The 18,513-nt window shown below is 45.6% G+C and overlaps 1 protein-coding gene across 1 annotated transcript in view; it reads right to left on the bottom strand.

Annotated features, from left to right (window-relative positions):
• Mettl24 (methyltransferase like 24) overlaps window positions 1-16,707 on the bottom strand; it is a 109,729-nt gene extending 93,022 nt beyond the window's left edge. The window contains 1 exon segment of the mRNA XM_052164303.1: window positions 16,234-16,707. Coding sequence (XP_052020263.1) covers window positions 16,234-16,542 — 309 coding nt within the window. The 5' untranslated portion in view covers window positions 16,543-16,707.
• Between the last annotated feature and the right edge of the window lie 1,806 nt (window positions 16,708-18,513).

The raw sequence follows: 18,513 nt of genomic DNA, 5'->3' as shown, positions 1-18,513 counted from the left end.
AGGAATCACATACCCACAATACCAGGCACAACATTAATACGTACATGCTGTTAAATGTGATGGATCAAACTTATGGTTAAAAGGCGCAGGTATAATGCAGAATATAATAATAGTCACCTGACATGGCTAAAGTGTGGAAGACAAGAACTGCAAGCCAATTTATCAATTAACACTTTAGCCCTTGAGTGTTAATTGCACCAGGCCTCCCTTGCACTAAAGACAACAGAGTGTTTACAGGTGAGGCAGCAAATAGATGTGTAGACATTTATTTAATTTCAGTAAAAATTAGGTTGCCAAAGCTTGGAATGACATTACAACACTAACACAAACCAAAATAACCCAACAGCACTTAGGTTTAAAACAAACAAACAGACAAACTTAACAATTAGTTTTGAGGAAACAAAATGGCAACGCCAAACTTCACGCTCCTCAGACACCATACCTGTCACCTTCTGATTCTGCACACCAGTGACCATGTAAGAAGCGTGGCCATGTGCCACGCACGAAGCTGACATTTTCTGTTGCCCCCATGTTCTCATTGCGTCTTCACAGAAGCCTGTGAGTGAGTTAGGTACTACCAGCCAGCTCTGTTTTGTAGAGGAAGAAAGCAGGGCCTGGAGAGATGGCTCCGTGGTTAACAGTATTTACTGCCCTTGCAGGGACACAAATTCCTCCTTACAGTTCCCAGCACTCGTGCTTGGGCAGCTCATGGTCACAACTGCTTGTAACTCTCCAGCTACAGCGGGGAGGGATGGTCGCATCGCCCCGGCCTTGAAGGACACCTGCACTAACACACACATACCCACCGGCAGACATAATTGCAAACTGAAATTCAACCTGAAAAAGAAAAAGACAGACAGGCCGGCAGATGGGCAGACAAGAAAGGAGGAAGGAGCTAAAGTTCATAAAATGACATCTCTTTGTCTACAGTCAACATGCACGAGAGCAGACTTTTACCACCTGACCTCTAGCATAAAAATGGGAGCCCTGGCCTAACACATACAAGGCCCTGGGCTTGACTCCTAACGCAGAAAAGAACGCCAGAGAATCCAGAAATCCATCTCACAAGCAAGCTACTTATGGCAGAGTGTTTGCATGACATTTCAATGAATGTCGCCAGTGTCCCAGGATCTCGTGCGTTAATGTCCTTCCAAACTCTCCTCTCAAAACAGTCGGCAGAAAAAGCCACTTCCTGCCCCTAATGGCTCTGAATTCTGAGCGGCCATACATTTGACTAAGGGCTTTTATGCATTCCCTTGTTCCACACTCAAAGTAGATAAGAAATAAACTAAATGGCTGGCTGTCATGTTGTATCGTGTGCGTATGCACCTCAAATATTGCCTCCGATCTGTAACCATGTTCCAGACGTATATTTGAGTTCTTTCAGTTAATTTCAAATAAAAATGAGAAAATGATCACCATGAACATGGTTTTAGACATGGTTTTTGACTCCTCTTACTGGAAGTCTTCCACTTACATACGTGGATTTTTATTTTACAGAGTCAGTGTCTGTGTATCTGTGTGTGTGCTTCTGCACATGTGTCTGTGTCTCTGTGTCTGTGTGTGTTCTGTGAATGTGTGTTTTTGTGTGTATGTCTCTGTGTGACTGTGTGTGTGTCTATGTGAATGCTTCTGTGTGGGTCAGTGAATGTGTGTGTCTGTGTATGCTTCAAAATATGGGTGTATTTGTTTGTGAGTATGTGTGTATCTGTATGTGTGTTTGTGAGGGAGTGAGTCTGTGTGTGTCTGTGTGATAATTTGTGTGTGTCTGTATCTTTGCATCTTTATGTGTGTGTAAATGTGTGTGCTTGTATGTGTCTCTGTGTCTCTGTGTCTGTGTGTGTGTGTGCTTTGGAGTATGGGTGTATATCTGTGTGTGTGACTGTGGGTGTGTCTTGTCTGTGTGTGTATATGTGTGTATGTTTCTGTCTTTGTGTGTCTGTGTATCTGTGTGTGTGTGTGTGTGTGTGTGTGTGTGTGTGTGTGAGTGTATGCATGACCATGAGTACATGCATGCTGATATTCTTAGAGGCCAGAAGAAGGACTCAGATTCCCCTTAGAGCTGGAGTTACAGGCAGCTGTGAGCTGCCTAACATGGGTGCTGGAACCCAACTCCAGTCCTCTAGAAGAGGCTGATTCATCTTCCCGGCCCTTTACATTCATGATTTTATTTAATAATTTCTTTCCTCCATCTGCCCTTAGCAGAGTTTAGCATACGCAAAGTCAATAAGGACCGTTGTGTCTAACAGACTCCAGGATTAGCTCCCACAATGTTTAAGCTATACAGTAAGGCTGTTTTTTTATCACACAGGACTACAAGATGTAGACTGTGTCTTAGTTAGTGAACAGACACCATGACCATGGCAAACATTTAATTGAGGTCAGGTTACAGTTCAGAGGTTTAGTCCCTTATCATTTTGGCAGCACAAGGGCAGACATCTTACTGAAGAACTAGCTGAGGGTTCCACATCCAGATCTGCAGGCAGCAGGAAGAGAGCAAGACAGGGCCTGGCTTGAGCATCTGAGACCACAGCAGTGAAGAGGAAGTAAACACTTCCTCTAACAAGGCATCACCTTCTAATAGTGCCATTCCCTGTGGTCCATCCTTCCTATGGAAGCCATTTTCCTTCAAATCATCACATTCTGGTTCCTGGCCCCCATAGGCTTGTAGTCCACCATCAAAAGTCTCCATAGTTTATCACAGTATTGGCACTATTTAAATCAAAGTCTCTTCTGAGACTCATGCAATCTCTTAACTCTAATCCTCTGTAAAATCAAAATGAAAAAGCAGATCACATACTTCCAACATACAGTGGCACAGAGCATACATGACCATTCCAAATAGGAGGAGAGGGAGAGGGAGAGGGAGAGGGAGAGGGGGAGGGAGAGGGAGAGGGAGGGGGAGCGGGGTGAGGGGGAGGGGAGGGGGAGAGGAGGGGGGGAGGGGAAGGGAGAGGGGGAGGGGGAGAGGAGGGGAAGAAGAGGGGGAGGGGGAGGGGAAAGAGGGAGGGGGAGGGGAGGGGGAGAAGAGGGGGAGGGGGGAAGGGGAAGGGGGAGGGAGAGAGAGAGAGAGAGAGAGAGAGAGAGAGAGAGAGAGAGAGAGAGAGATTGGGCCTGTCTTGAACATCTGAGACATCAATGCCCACCACAGTGCCACACTTCCTCCAACAAGACCACACTTCCTAACAGTGCCACTCCCTATGGGCCTATAGGGGCCATTTTCATTCAAAAAAATCACAGACTGCTACTTCATTTCATATCTCAGCCCCTGAAAACAAACAACCATGCTTTCTTCAATACTGTCAACCATGATGATCAGCAAGGAGCTCCAAACATAGACATAAAACATGACCTAGGCAGTGTCTACACAGACATCCATGATTGAGAGGTTGCATGCTGCCCACCAAACATTTCAACTCTTCTGGCACCTGGCAGGAGGGCACCACTGGCCTTGGGTATCTCTGAACATTGTTCTATGTGCAAGAGAGAGAGAGAGAGAGAGAGAGAGAGAGAGAGAGAGAGATGACTTCTAGACTTCTTTTTTTTTCAATCCTTAATTATGCGTGTATATACACCTCTGTATAAGTTCATGTGCACCATGCCCATGCAGGAGTCCAGAGAAGCCAGAGGCGGTATCAGATCCCCTAGAACTGAAGTCATTAGCAATTGTGAACCGCCTTGTGGGTGCTGAGAACTGAATGCAGATGCTCTGAAAGAGCATTTAGGTTATTAACTGCCAAGCCATCTTTTCAGCCCCCAGGGGCCAAGCTGGGCCAGCTCATCCTATGCTCAGATAAATAAAGAGCCTCAAGTCCAAGGAGAGAACAGTTACAGCACAGAACAGCATGGCGCACACCCATCCTACAGCAGTGTGAGCCTCGAGTCCAAGGAGAGAACAATTACAGCACAGAACAGCATGGCGCACACCCATCCTACAGTAGTGTGAGCCTCGAGTCCAAGGAGAGAATAGGTACAGCACAGAACAGCATGGCGCACACCCATCCTACAGCAGTGTGAGCCTCAAGTCCAAGGAGAGAATAGTTACAGCACAGAACAGCATGGCGCACACCCATCCTACAGCAGTGTGAGCCTCAAGTCCAAGGAGAGAATAGGTACAACACAGAACAGCATGGCGCACACCCATCCTACAGTAGTGTGAGCCTCAAGTCCAAGGAGAGAACAGTTACAGCACAGAACAGCATGGCGCACACCCATCCTACACTAGTGTGAGCCTCAAGTCCAAGGAGAGAACAATTACAGCACAGAACAGATGGCGCACACCCATCCTACAGCAGTGTGAACCTCAAGTCCAAGGAGAGAACAATTACAGCACAGAACAGCATGGCGCACACCCATCCTACAGTAGTGTGAGGCCTGCCCCACTGGTCTCTCATTTGTGACACCCTCAAGCACACGTTCCTTCCTTCCTGATACCCCAGGCAGACAGCACTGTGAAACACGGCTCGATGTCTCCAGAGATGACTTAGCAGATCTGTATAATTTAGTGTCTGAAACTAAATATTATCATCTTGTCAGGGAGAGACTCCTCAGCCCATAGTTCACCCAGCGCCTGATCATTATGCTCCAAAACCTGAATTAAACAGACCCAAGCTAAACTGAAAAGCAAAGTTATAGCCGCAATCCTCCAAAGTATCAGCTCTAATTTACTGTTCTGTCAAGGTTCTTCATTGTAAACAACAGAAACCACTCTGGCTAGTTAAGCAGAAAGGGAATTGATTAAAGATTTATTGGCTTACAGATACCACCTTCAGACACACTAGTATAGACTGCACTATCTCACCACTGGATACAGACACTAGGACATCTTGCTTACCCATCGTGAGACCCCTGGCCTCAGCTATGCTGTGGTCCTCCTGCCATCTGCTTCTTTACATCTGTAAAGCATAATCCAATCTTCCTTGAAGGTGTGTCTGAGGGATGATGCCCAGGTCCCTTGAAGGAACATCAGGTGCAAGGAAAAATCGAGAAATGTTTTCTTAGAAACGCGGAGAGAGTACAGACAACACTACCAGTCGATATCCACTACATTGTGACATGGGGTCATCCAGATAGCTAAGGTATCCAGGCTCAGTTTAGCCCCTGCTTGATTTTCTGGAACCTTCCTTGCTTCTGTATTTCTTCTTTGTCCTGTTAGACTGTTGCAACCATTCTCCGGTTTTACAAGTTTCAACTAGGTCAGTCACTCACAACCCAAGTTCTCGGTGGTACAGAATTAACTTATACTAAGTAATTGTAAACTAGCCTGCTAGAAAAGAGGTTGCAAAGACGCAGGAATACTAAGCAATAACTTGGATGGTTTTGAAAAGGAACTACACTAACAAAAAAAATCAAATACCGTAAGACTCTAATTTTGGTTTGAGAACCTGAACTGAGATGATGAGCTAACTATTGCTATTTAATTTTCTACAAATCCTTCCAAAGAAGGTTTTGAAAAAAAATGGAATAAAGAAGAAATGAAGAGATGGAGAAAAGAAGAGATGGAGGTATAGACAGATGACTGGAAACCCATAGGGACTCTGTGTACACACACCCACCAAGTGTGTACCAGATGCCAGCTTCCTGCAAAGCACAACCTTAGTATAGGATGTGTGATGGTTTGTATGTACTTGGCCAGGGAGTGGCACTATTTGGAGGTGTGGCCTTGTTGGAATAGGTGTGTCACTGTGGGACTGGGCTTTCATACCCTAGTACTAGTTGCCTGGAAACCAGTCTTCTAGCAGCCTTCAGATTAAGATGAAGAGCTCTCAGCTCCTCCTCCACCATACCTGCCTGGATGTTGCCACGTTCCTGCTTTGGTAATATGAACTGAACCTCTGAACCTGTAGGCCAGCCCCAATTAAATCTTGTCCTTTATAAGCCCTGCCTTGGTCATGGCATCTGTTCACAGCAGTAAAACTCTAAGACAGAACTTGGTACCAGGAACGGGGTATTGCTGTGATAGGCCTGACCATGCTTTTGTTAGGAAGAATGTGGATTTTGGGACTTTGGATTTGGAAAGTGGTAGAATGCTTTAAATGAAGTTTAATGGGCTATCCTAGTAGGAATATGGAAGTCTTTGATGCTGAGAGTAATTTGAATAGTTCAGACCTGGTACAAGAGGTATCAGAGGAGAAGAATTTCAGTATGTGGCATAGAGACTCTTTTTTGTTGAAGAATGTAGCTGCTTTTTGCCATGGTCTGAAGAGTCTACCTGAGGCTAAAGTAAAGAGATTTATATTAATTACATTGACAAAGGAAGTCTCAAAAAAGCCCAGAAGAGACTTTGTTCTCTGGTTAAGTCTCATGAAGATCGTTTTGAACAAACGTAGCAAACTGAGAAAGGAAAAATACAGAATATATAGTTTTAGTATTAAAGGGACACCAGAAAGTAAAATGGAGCTGAATCCCGTGTTCAAGGATACTAAACTGAGTTAAAGGAGTAGCAACCTAGGGGCAAGATTCCACCCAGCTTAAGTTTAGGTCCAAGCATGGTAGTGCAAGTCTTTGGAGGCAAAGAAAAGTAGATCTCTGAGTTCAAGGCAAGATTAGAACAGAGCAAGAAAAACTTAAATCCAGACTTGGTGGACCACATCTTTAATCTTAGTGCTTCGGAGATAGGCATACAGATCTCTGAGTTCAAAGTCAGTCTATGGAGCAAGTTCCAGGACAGCCAAACTTAGTGAAGGAGTTGGAAAACAGAAAACTGGTGATAATGTAATAGAACAAGGGAGAATGTTCCAGCCTCAGCAAGCAGCAGAACTCAGCACGTGGACACGTGGTTCTGGCTTTAGAGTCCAGAATAGAAGGGACTACTGGGACAATTGATGCTGGTTAGCTAGAGCTAAGAACTTAGTGGGGATTGAGAAGAGACCAGTATCACTGAGGTGAAATCTTCTGAGAAGTGTTTTCTGAGAGCACAAAGAAGCTATGCTCCAGAAATAGCCAAGGTTGTACCTCTTGCAGCAGTTGTACTTGGTAATGTGTAAAAGTCACCCAGGTGGTACTGGTTTTGAAGGTATGAAGGGGTCGTGAAGAACAGCTGAGGCTTGGCACTGTGAGAGGCCATTGGAGGGCATTGGTGAAAGCGTACCTCAGTTGCAGTTGTTGTCCCAAGACTTAAGGGGTCATGCAAAGGATTTGAGGCTTGGCACTATGAAGAGAGCCTATGAGAGGCTCTTTGTGAAGCCTAGTTGCAGCAGAAGAACCCAGTGTATTGGAGATGCCAGTACCATGGGATGATCCCCAAGAACAGCAGCAGCAGTGAAGCAGATCAGCCTGAGCTTAGAGTGCTACAGAGGGCAGAGTTGGAGATGTGACCCAAACCCTTTGGAGGATCCCAGAAGATCATTTCTGGATTCCAGACATTGAAACAAAAAGCTATAACATTGAAGTTGACTTGGAGACGCCAAGATGTTGGAGATGCCAGAGCTGTGGGTTATCTGCTGAGGAAAGCTGCTAACAGGGAGTGGAACCAGCCCAGGAGAAAGAAGTAGTCTACAGGATGAAAAAAGAGTTGGAGATCTGAAGTCCACTTTGACATCAGCCATGGAGATGCAAAGTCTGGAGTTTGCCCAGCTGGTTTCCTGTTTTGCTTTGGGGATTACGGTTAAGTGATTGGATGAATCTCAGAAGAGACCTTGTGGACTTGTAACATTGTTGAAACTGCCATATATGGGGATTTTGGAAGTTGGACTAAATATACTTTTTAAATTATGTTATGGCTAGCTATGTCCCCCATAGATTTGTATGTTTGAACAAGTCTATTGGGGGGGGGGGCAGGGAGTGGAATGTGATGGTTTGCATATGCTCGGTCTAGGGAGTGGCACTATTAGAAGGTGTGGCCCTGTTGGAGTAGATGGGGTCCTGTTGGGGTAGGTGTGACACTGTGGGAGCGGACTTTAATACCCTAGTACAAGCTGTCTGGAAGCCAGTATTGTGCTAGTAGCCTTCAGATGAAGATGCAAAACTCTCAGCTCCTCCTCCACTATGCCTGTCTGGATGCTGCCATGCTCCCACCTTGATGCTAATGGACTGAACCTCTGAACCTGTAAGACAGCCCCAATTATATGTTATCCTTATAAGAGTTGCTTTGGTCATGGCGTCTGTTCATAGCAGTAAAACCCTAATTAATAAAGGATTTTAATATAGAAAAGGGCTGGGAGACGGCCCAGATCTCCCACACTCATGTAAAAACCTGAGTATCATGTACCTATAAATCTGGCATAGAAAGCCAGAGAGAGGAGGATCCCAGGAGTTTGATGGCCAGCCAGGCCAGCCAATAGGTGAACACCAGGTTTAATGAGAAACACTGTCTCAAAGTTGAGGTTAGAGAACAGGGCTAGAGAGATGGCTTAGTGGTTAAGAGCACTGGCTGCTCTTCTAGAAGACCCCAGTTCAACTCCCAGTACCCACTACACAGCAGCTCCCGCCTGCCTCTAACTCCAGCTCCAGGGGATCCAGTGAATTTGTCTGCTTCCTCTGGTACCAGGCAAAACACTCATACACAGGAAGTAAAAATAAATAATTCTTTATTTCAAAAAGGGCAAGGCAGTAAAGCAGGAGATCTAATATCAACTTCTGGTCTCCACATGGGGACTAACAATGCCTACACCCCAAAAAATATCATTAAAGGGTAAATAACTGCGAAAGAAGGTAGACACATACATTACTGTTTAAACTCTCCTATACAAGACAGGGTCTGGGACCAGGAAAAGCAAAGCAAAACAAAAATAATAATCTATTTCTAGGTCCCAGGTCCAAGATTTCCAAAATGGGTCACCTAAAATAATATAAAACATGAGAAAACAAAAGTCTAAGGGAAAACAACAAAAATAATTCCAAGTAGTTAGGGAGCAGAAAGGACTTAGCTGTTTAGAGCGAGCAATTTAGTGACATTCTTACTCTAAGAATGGCTTTTAGGACAGGAGATGACCTTGTGTGGTGTTTAAAGACAGTGGTCAGAGCTGGTCAATTCAAAGTGGACATCAGAGAGCTAGTCCTAGGGTAGAGCAAGGAGAGCCACCTCCTGGCAGCCCCTCAGAAATGAGGACAGGAGACTCTGAAAACTGGAGTTTTCTGAACAGCCCCTTCCTCCAAAAGGAAGCAATTGAATGCTTCCTCCAGCTCAGTGAGAAATCGCCAGCTTCTCTCAACAGACTTCTCTAACTCTTCTCTTTGTTTTATTTAAGTCTGGCAAGAGTGCAATTTTCTTATTTAAAAACCAAAACCTGGGGCTGGAGGGAGATGGTTCAGCAGTTAAGAGCACTGACTGTTCTTCCAGAGGTCTTGAGTTCAATTCCCAGCAACCACATGGTGGCTCACAACCATTTGTAATGTGGTCTGATGTCCCCTTCTGGTATGTCTGAAGACAGCTACAGTATACTCACATACATTAAACAATCAAACAAACAAACACATAAATAAATATTAAAAAACAAAAACTGAGTGATTTATAGTTATTGTTTTTGTTGCAAAACCCATAACAGTGCTACACTGAGTAAATACATTTCCTTAAGAGCATCTTCCCCAATATCCACTTCTGGCCCCCAGGTAATTCATCTGTATCTGTCACTTTCTCATTCCTGGAACAAAATACCAAGAGGCAAGTTAAGGCAAAATTCCTCTCCAACTGACTGATTCAATCTGGCTTCTCTGAGCTTCTCACTGAATTGCTCTGCTTGGTCTCACACTAACACTGGTAATTTGTTCTAATCCTCTGGCTACTTCTCATTCTCTGGCTTCAACTGCTTCTCCTGACCTGTACTGAACTGCACTGAACTCAAGAATGAACTCAGCTTCACTGCATCCACTTCCAACTGACTCTCTGTCTCCTTGAATAGCCTTTTTCCCCCCTGCGCTAGTCTCATGAGAGTTGGGAAAATCCCATCCCTGACTCATGTAGTCAAATCTTTCTCTGGTTTGTCACTTTGCCTCTCAACCAGACATCACTTTCAAACATGGCTGCTTCTTTCTACAAACTAAATTTGTTTGTTTGTTTGTTTTTTGTTTTTCGAGATAAGGTTTCTCTGTGTAGCCCTGGCTGTCCTGAAACTCACTCTGTAGACCAGGTTGGCCTCAAACTCAGAATTCCGCCTGCCTCTGCCTCCCAAGTGCTGGAATTAAAGGTGTGCACCACCATTGCCCGCCTCTGCAAACTAAAGGTGTGTACTAAAGGTGTGCCTGTACTCTGGTCTGAAGGATTGAAGGTGTGTGACATGTCTGCATGCCAGCTGGACCACAAAGACTCAGGTCCCTCCATGTGATCCCCTGTCAGAACAATGCTACTGGACCAAAACTCCTCTACAGGGCTTAGTGCTGGTCTCACTGGATATCCTGTCTAAAGACATCCACATTATAGTAAAGGCAGGGCTCAGGAGCAGAGCACTACCATGTATGTGCTCTGAGTTCAATTCCCCTACTAGAAAAAAAAATGCTATGTGATTCAAATTCATTAGCTATATTTACCTTCAGGGTGACTAAGAGGCTAGCTTGCTATTAGTTGAAATTACACATGTCCCTGGATTGTAAGGCTTCTAAAACTCCATTTTCTTTCAATCATTTGATCGGGATAAAAATTCTTGTTGGAGAGCAAAATTTGGCCACCCTTCTTTTTCAGAAACCTCCACAGGACACTAATGGGTCCACTGTGACATATCCAGAGGACCCAGGTGCTGTTTGAAAAGACGCTTATCACTGCTGGCAGATTGCTGGGCTGAGACTTGTCTCATGGTAAATGAAGCAGGCTCCTGTTACTTCCCGTGTATGAGAGAACAAAGAGCCCAACTTCTCAGAGGCAGAAGGCCTGCAAAGGTATCATTGTACAGATGGAAAAGCACAAGGGCCCTCCACCCTTGCCGATCTTCCGTTTAACTATGAGGCCTCGATTCTCTTCACAGACTGAAAAAGGAAATCCAATTCTATTCAAGAAAACCGGCAGGTCATTTTTCTCTTTAGAGAAAATGGACTGCACAAACTACACAAAAACCCAAATCCCCACCTCTGGTTGTTGAAAAACAATAGGGCCTCCATTAGCAGCCCTCTGCCCACAGAACCCGCTCCAAGAAATTAACTGTAGGGTTTGGGTAGAAGCAGAGCCTTGGTCCCCACTGAAGGCACATCAAAATTGTAATAAAAACCCACTTTTTGAAATGAAACTAAGCAACTGCTATTTCACACCCACGGACTGCTGGAGCTCGCTCAATTACTCTCCACTGACTTTGTTTCAAATGGAAATGTTCTGCTTTCTGTGGGAAGTGGGAGGGGGCTGACTCATGCTGTTCCCTGTACGTCGGAAGTATGGGTACACATGCATAACCAGAGGGGCTGGACATGACTGCTGAGTTCCAAGATTGTCACAAGCAGAAGAGGCAGTGCTTATGCACCATCTGTTCTGTTCTCATCTCCCAGTGCTCACAGATCAGGACTCTGCATGTGCAAGAGGACTTCATATTTAGAGTGAGTTCTATAGAGCTCGGTAAAGGAGGAGAGGAAGCAAAACAGAGGACTGTCTTCTCTCTGTGTCACAGCGGATCCAACCTTCCCGCAAGGAGTCTGAAAACAAAAAGGGCTCTTAAGGCAATTTCGTAGACCTAGAAGGGACATATGCCATTTCCCCATCTTCTCGATGACAACTACAGAGTTAGAAAACTAAGAGAAGGACAAGAAGCCAGGCCACATTTGCAATTTGGTTTTCCAGAAGAGGAAACAGTTTCCCCTACACACACACACATACACGCATATGCACATATACACACATACACACACAAACATGTATGCATGCACACACACACACAAACACATGCACACACACACACACACTCAGGTACACTCACACATCCATGCATGCACATGCATGTATGCAGGTGCACACACATGCACACACATGTATGTATGCAGGCATACACACAAGCACACATGAACACACATACATGCACATGTATGTATGCAGACACACACAAATACACACATGCACATACATGCACATACATGTATGTATGCAGGCACATATGCACACACACCACACACACACACACACACACACACACACACACATGCACATCTATGCAATCATGCACTCAAACACTCATGCAAGCACACTGTTCCAAAGGATCTGTAACACACCAGACAAGTCAGCAGCACATTGCTGGGTTCTGTAGCTCAGTGACTCACAAGTCACTTTTCTTGCCAGGATATTAAATGTCAAATGACATAGCTCTGAAAAGACATTTCTCCTGGCAGCCTGGGCCTCAGTTAGGTATCCCCAGAACAAGTAAGGCCTGGAGGTTAAAAAGCTGCTTCCTTGTAGGTGGACCGCTGACCTGTAAGGGGTGCCACATGCACTCCAAGAGTGCATACGAAACCTATGTCACAGGACCACATCTAACCTTCTGTAAGTAAGCCTCCCCCACAGGAGAACTTCACCCACAGGAACCGTAAATGCCGATTTAAGAAAGAAAACAACAGCAAACCCCAGACACATGCAGGAAACAGAAAGTAAAGAGACATCAGGAATGTTTCAACACGTACGTACTCTGAGAAGTTTATGGACTTCAGTTTATCTCTTCAGTTAAGCACTGAGGAGATGCTCAGAGTCTAATGTGCAGAAATGGATAGGTTCCAAGATCGTCACAATCAGAAGAGGCAGTGCTTCCCATCTGTCATGTGTCCCCATCTCCCAGTGCTCAAAGATTAGAACTCTTTATATGCGGGACTTCATATTTAGAGCTAGTTCTATATAGCCTGGCAAAGGGAGATGCAGGAAGAGAGAGCGAATTACAGGAGAAATTATCCTCTGTGTGTGTGTGTGTATCTGTCAGTGTGTCTCTGTGTGTGTCTGTGTCAGTATGTCTGTGTGTGTATCAATCTCTCTTTCTCTCTCTCTCTCTGTCTCTCTCTCTCTCTGTCTCTCTCTCTCTGTTTGTGTGTGTGTGTGTGATTGTGTCTGTCTTTTTCTCTCTCTTTCTGTGTGTGTCTCCAGATTGTTTCCTTTAAGAACAGCATATAAGGGGGTAATATAATTGCTGAATGTTTGTGCCTCTCATTCCTGTAACAAAAGCTTGGTAGCAAGAAGCACTCTGCAACCCAGGTAAGTATTTTACGCAAACTCTCATCACCCAGAAAGCTGCTCACAGAATGGAATTCGATCTTCTTCACAGATGTGGAAGCTACCCAGGGCAAAGGAATGGAGAATCTTGTGAAACTGTTGATTGGTATTCACAAACAATTAAAATAAAATAATAAAGTAAAAATAAATGAAAGTTCAACGGGTAACTTCCAAATTCTATTTACTTTTATTAATGGTGCCTCATCTTGAATTATACCTTGCCTTATAAGGCTCAAAAGGACCAAGGTTTATCCCAGGATGTAAGATGGTAAACTCCGTTCCCATAAGTCAGAAAACAGATTAAATAACTGGCCTTTCCAGTTTTGAAGAATATTTTAACTCAGCTGTGAAAGACTGGCAAAGTGAAACAAATCCAAAATCCTGTCTAGGAACTTGGTGAGATGAGATATATTTTCTCATAATAAGTATGAGAATACTTACCATACAGTAAGTAAATTTTATAAATTTATAATTGTTATTTTATATATTTATATATAAAATTTATGGTTGATATATAAAATATATTTCTAAATCTATAATATATTATAAATTTATAATTTTAAAAATCTCACATAAAATAAGTAAATAATTATGGAGAAGATAATCTAAGGAAAATGTTCCCAGGAGAGGCTAATAATATTTTTTTACAATATTGATAGTCCTTACTTTTTTTTACAGAGTTTAGCCAAAGACTTTTAGAATCACAGATGAGAAACTCAAGAAGGAGCAGCATCCATCTTTCACAAGTTAGTGTCTCCGGAGTTTACCACAGTAACCGTGGGAAAGGAAATCCCTCCTGGTTGAGAATGCTTTGTTCCGACAAAACATTCCGTCTGAGATGGATTATTAGGTCTCCGCATGAACACAGCAACTCACACTGACAGAGGGCGTTGCTATCCACTGCCATCACGGGCTACAGCGAGATCGGCATGGAGAGAGGAGTAGGCTCTCAGTGACCCTTGACCTGAGTGTTTGAAGTATGAATGGGCAGAAGATTGACAAGATGCAGGATGGAGTACTTAGGCAGGACCAGATATGGCAAAGGGATGTAAATACTCTGTGACGGTTTACACTTGAGGAACAGCTAAGGCTGGGGACAACTTAGAGAAAAATAAAAGCTGTTACATTGTGTTTGTAACATGCTAGACACTATGCTAACATTTTCCTTTTCTTTTTAATTTAATTGTAAAGACTGAACCCCAGTACTCAGACTCCCATCCTGTGAGCCACACTCACCCCCAGACGACCTCACACCATCTCATAGTTGTAGTACCACTTGCGAGTAATGGCCCCAGATTGCCACTTCAGCCTGGACACTGCCTTTTAAGCTCCAGACCAACATGTCTGAGTGTCTATTTGACATTTCCAACTGAATCACTAAAAGCTATTTGAAAGTTATCTGGAGCCAGCACCTTCATTCTGTAATCTACCAAAGATAAATAGATAACAGAGATAAACAAAGATGGCTGTTTCTCCAAGTAACTTTCAAACATACCCAGTGTCTGCTACTTCTTGCCACCTCCGTATCTACCACCTGCCTGCCATTTTCAGACTGATCTCTGTTCCAGATCCTGCAGGGGATAGAGGTGAGCTCCCCACAAACACCCCCAGTGATCCTCTGAGTCTATGCATTCCAAACCGCAACACTGTGAGGCAGGCTCTAGTTACCAGTAACGTGGAAGACAAAACCTTAGGTCTCCTTGAACAGGCGACAGCAGAAGCAAAAGTTGTGGAGAATCGCTCTGAAAGGGAAGATTATCAAAGACAGAAAGTTCAAGGGTGTCCACTGAGGGACAAAGAAGACCAGACTCTTAGGAAAGTATCAGGTCTCTGTTCAAATGTCTCCTTTGTTCTCCCTTTGATCTTTCTTTATAGGTTCAAGGCCTGAATCAAAGTGTATGCCTTTCCTGAGCCCCCAGCCACTTTGAATTCAGTTTGTGTGGGCAGCTCGTGACCTTGGCCAGCTTAGCATAGCATCCTGGGAACTGCAAGGGCACAGAGAGAAGGAAGTGTCTCCTAGATAACTAGCTAAGTCTTTCTTTATATATAGGAGGTGCATTTCAGAGACAGAAAACAGAGCTGTGTTTATCCCAGAAAATAAGAGAATCGCCTGCTAAGCAACTGCCCTGTTGGACAGACTGAGCACCCGCCCGTGTAGAAGTGGGGGAAGAAAAGAACTGGAAGGGTGTGTGTGTGTGTGTGTGTGTGTGTGTGTGTGGTGTATTAGAATTGGAGAGAGGGTAGAGGAGTCAAAGGAAGAGTAGGGTGATAAATGCAGGAGCCACACACCAGCAGTGGGGGAGGGAGGAGGGGCCCAAATGCCATTGAGACCCCCCCACCCACACACACACACTCCAGGCAGCATACAAAGCCTTGCTTCAGAGGATAGCATTGGGGTTGGAAGCCAGAGTGACAGGTGTAAGGACCTGGCAAGCTCACATATGCAATTCCTAATCTTTATGCTCCCAGGAACCACGGAGTTCCCAAAAGAAGGCGGGGAGGCGAGGCTTCAGCAACCAGAGGTTTAAATTGACCTACTCAGTGCAGTGTGGGAAGCTGACAAAGCAAGGACCTGGTCTTGGAGCATCCAATTATTTCCCACTAAGTGGTGCTGGGGTGTTGGCTTCTCACCCTGTGCCAGAGGTAACCCTTGGGTAAGGGACTCGGGGTTGGAGCGGGGGAGGGGGCGGTTTCGGGATGCTGCTGGAAGGCAGATCTTGACCATCGCCTGGACCAGTGGATGCGCCATTTGTAGTGTCTACCCATCCGGCTTTGACCAGGCCTGGGTGGGAAAAACACAATGGCAAGCCATGACTCCTTCCCTTTCAGCGCCCCCTCCCTCACTGAAATGGGTGTGGTTGCTGGGTGCTCCAATCCTAGAAGGAAGCCTGCCGCTGTAGGCGCTCAGCAAACATTAGTCAAATTTGGATGAATCCTGCTCCACTCCATTCTATAAGGGCATGGAGTGAGACTACAGAGAGTTCCAAGGAGAGAGAGAGCTCAGTTGGAAGGAAATCGAAGAGTCTGGATGTCCCAGTGGGGAAGTCCACCCGCCTGAACAGAAGGCTCCCCAGCGCCATCTAGGTGCAGGCTCAACTCCAAGGTCCATATCTGCACGGTTTGCAACTGACCTTCCTGCGGGGAAGCCCGCGCTGGGCACAGCAGCTTGGCTCTGGGGGCGTCGTGCTCCTGCCACCCCGGGGCAGCGCTCGGCGCCCACTACGCACGTAGGTCACCTGCCTCCTTCTGGCTCCGCGCGGGGGCCCGGGCGCCGGCAGCACGTGTGTCCGGGGTGGCCCCGGGGGATCGCGGCGACCTGGTGGTCTCGAGCCCACGTGGCGCAACTCCATGCAAAGCCTCAGGCCCAGAAGCAGCGCAGCACCGAGCAGCCACCGGGGCAGGGCTCCACAACCACGCCCGGGAGGCTTGGCTGTGGCCATGGCGGGGACCCTGGCCTCCGGCTGCGCTCTGGGCCGCCTGCAGGGAAGCGTCCCCCACGGGCCCCGGCTGCCAACTGTGGCAACTCCCCAGCGGCCCGCCTTCTTCCCTGCGACAGAGGAGGCCCCAGCGTAACCTTATCCTGCCCAGCCGCAGCAGGAAGAGCGAGGGGCGGTGGGCTAGGCGTGCACCCAGGCTGCCATAACAGGGCTGGGTGTCGTTAGGTATGACCAGTCTGCAAAGCCTGGCTCAAGGGGAGAGCCTGCCACAGAGTCAGCACAGAGCACGCTCCTCCCGGAGGCCTGGGGCTCTGACTTCATTTGTTGGTGTTAGTATTCATCACAAGGGAAGAGGAAAGGTGAGCTCCCAGGTTTGGCACCAAAGAAAAAGTTCTGTCAAACAGTTTGTGCCACTAAGCATGATATAAAAATAAATCATACTTATGCTCGGGTTTACAACTTCTCTCCCTCCTGGAGAGAGAGAGAGAGAGAGAGAGAGAGAGAGAGAGAGAGAGAGAGAGAGAGAGAGAATAGCACTCCATGCAGAAGAATCAAATTAGTGATTCAGCTCCTAAATTCTGCCTGAAGCCAACCCTTGCGTTCTCCCTCTGTGTTATGAAATGTGGGGGGGCGGGGGGGGGGGGAAGGAAACAGCCAGCGAAGACATCTGACAGCGGGAGAGAGGGAACAGAAGTTACCATGGCGTGATGTAAATCAAATTAATTTAGCTCCAAACACACACCTCCCTGCTGCCTGGCAGAAATACAGCGGGACATATTTATCTCAGGGCAAAACGCTCCCCAGCCGCTATTACCATCATCACCTTGACCTTAATTTAAGAAACCGAGATGCTCACCGTTTGGACTCACATACGGGGCTGATGTCCCACTTAGAATTGTTGGGATTCCATCCCTCCACCTGTTTAGGGTGACATTCATTTCTAGATTGACATTCAGGTTCCTTTGGTTTCTTTGTTTTCTAAACCACAGCTGCCAGGTACCCACCCCCACCATGTGCGCACACACACACACACACACACACACATGCGCGCGCACACGCGCACACACACTCACGCATGCACGCACGCACGCACGCACGTGCACACATGCACACGCACACACACGGATTTATTTTCCGTGGTTCTCTGTAGGCTGCCTCTCTCCTTAGCCTGCAACATGGACAACTGTGATGAGGATGAAGTCTGGCCACCTCCCCCTTTGAATTCTGGGATTTTCCCATGGGGAGCTCTGCTCTCTGAAATTCCCATTCCTTTTTGATCAAAAGTCCAATTTATTCTTTGTCACAGAGCACTTAACCTGTTTTCCAACAGTCACAGAACTTCTCAACCTAATCTAGTGTATTCCCTGGCCACTACCAGTCCTCAGGGTCCTGGAAGTTTTATTACGCTTGAAAATATACACGCAGTATTGGAATAGACAGACAGATATCTACCCACCCACCTCCAGGGAAATTGCAGTTAAAAGTCTGTATTAAGGTTATAAACAAATACTCCTTTATTCACACAAACTGGAAGAGACAGCCTCACATCTGCAATTATTTACTTAAATTGCTTGACTCAGAGCCCTCCCATTGCGTGGTGTGAGACATTAAACAAACTATGTATCGTTTCTGACCTTCCATTTTCCTGTGGGGAAATAGACCAATATTTAGGGTTACAAATATTAAATTACTACTATGTATTTAGTACCTAAGTAATAACTAACCTTCAGACATTAATGTTTTTATCATTTACCAATATCAAAATTCTAGGTATTGTCACAAAAATATGCATTTTTTTTTAAAGATGGGCGGAACACAAGACAAAGTGATTTATAGACTTGGGACTTATAACTATATTCTCTTGACTCAGGAATTCCCAACTGATAGGATAAAATAGGTTGTGCGTGTGCACCTAAGCTCCATTAGCAAACCCAGTGATGTGGAATTGGCATACACTATGTGTTATAGATGGTT

The sequence above is a fragment of the Apodemus sylvaticus genome, chromosome 19 (genome assembly GCF_947179515.1).
Source record: "Apodemus sylvaticus chromosome 19, mApoSyl1.1, whole genome shotgun sequence".
NCBI classification, from domain to species: domain Eukaryota; kingdom Metazoa; phylum Chordata; class Mammalia; order Rodentia; family Muridae; genus Apodemus; species Apodemus sylvaticus.
The sequence above is the reverse complement of the archived record's forward strand: the minus strand, read 5'-3'. Positions and strand labels throughout refer to the sequence as shown.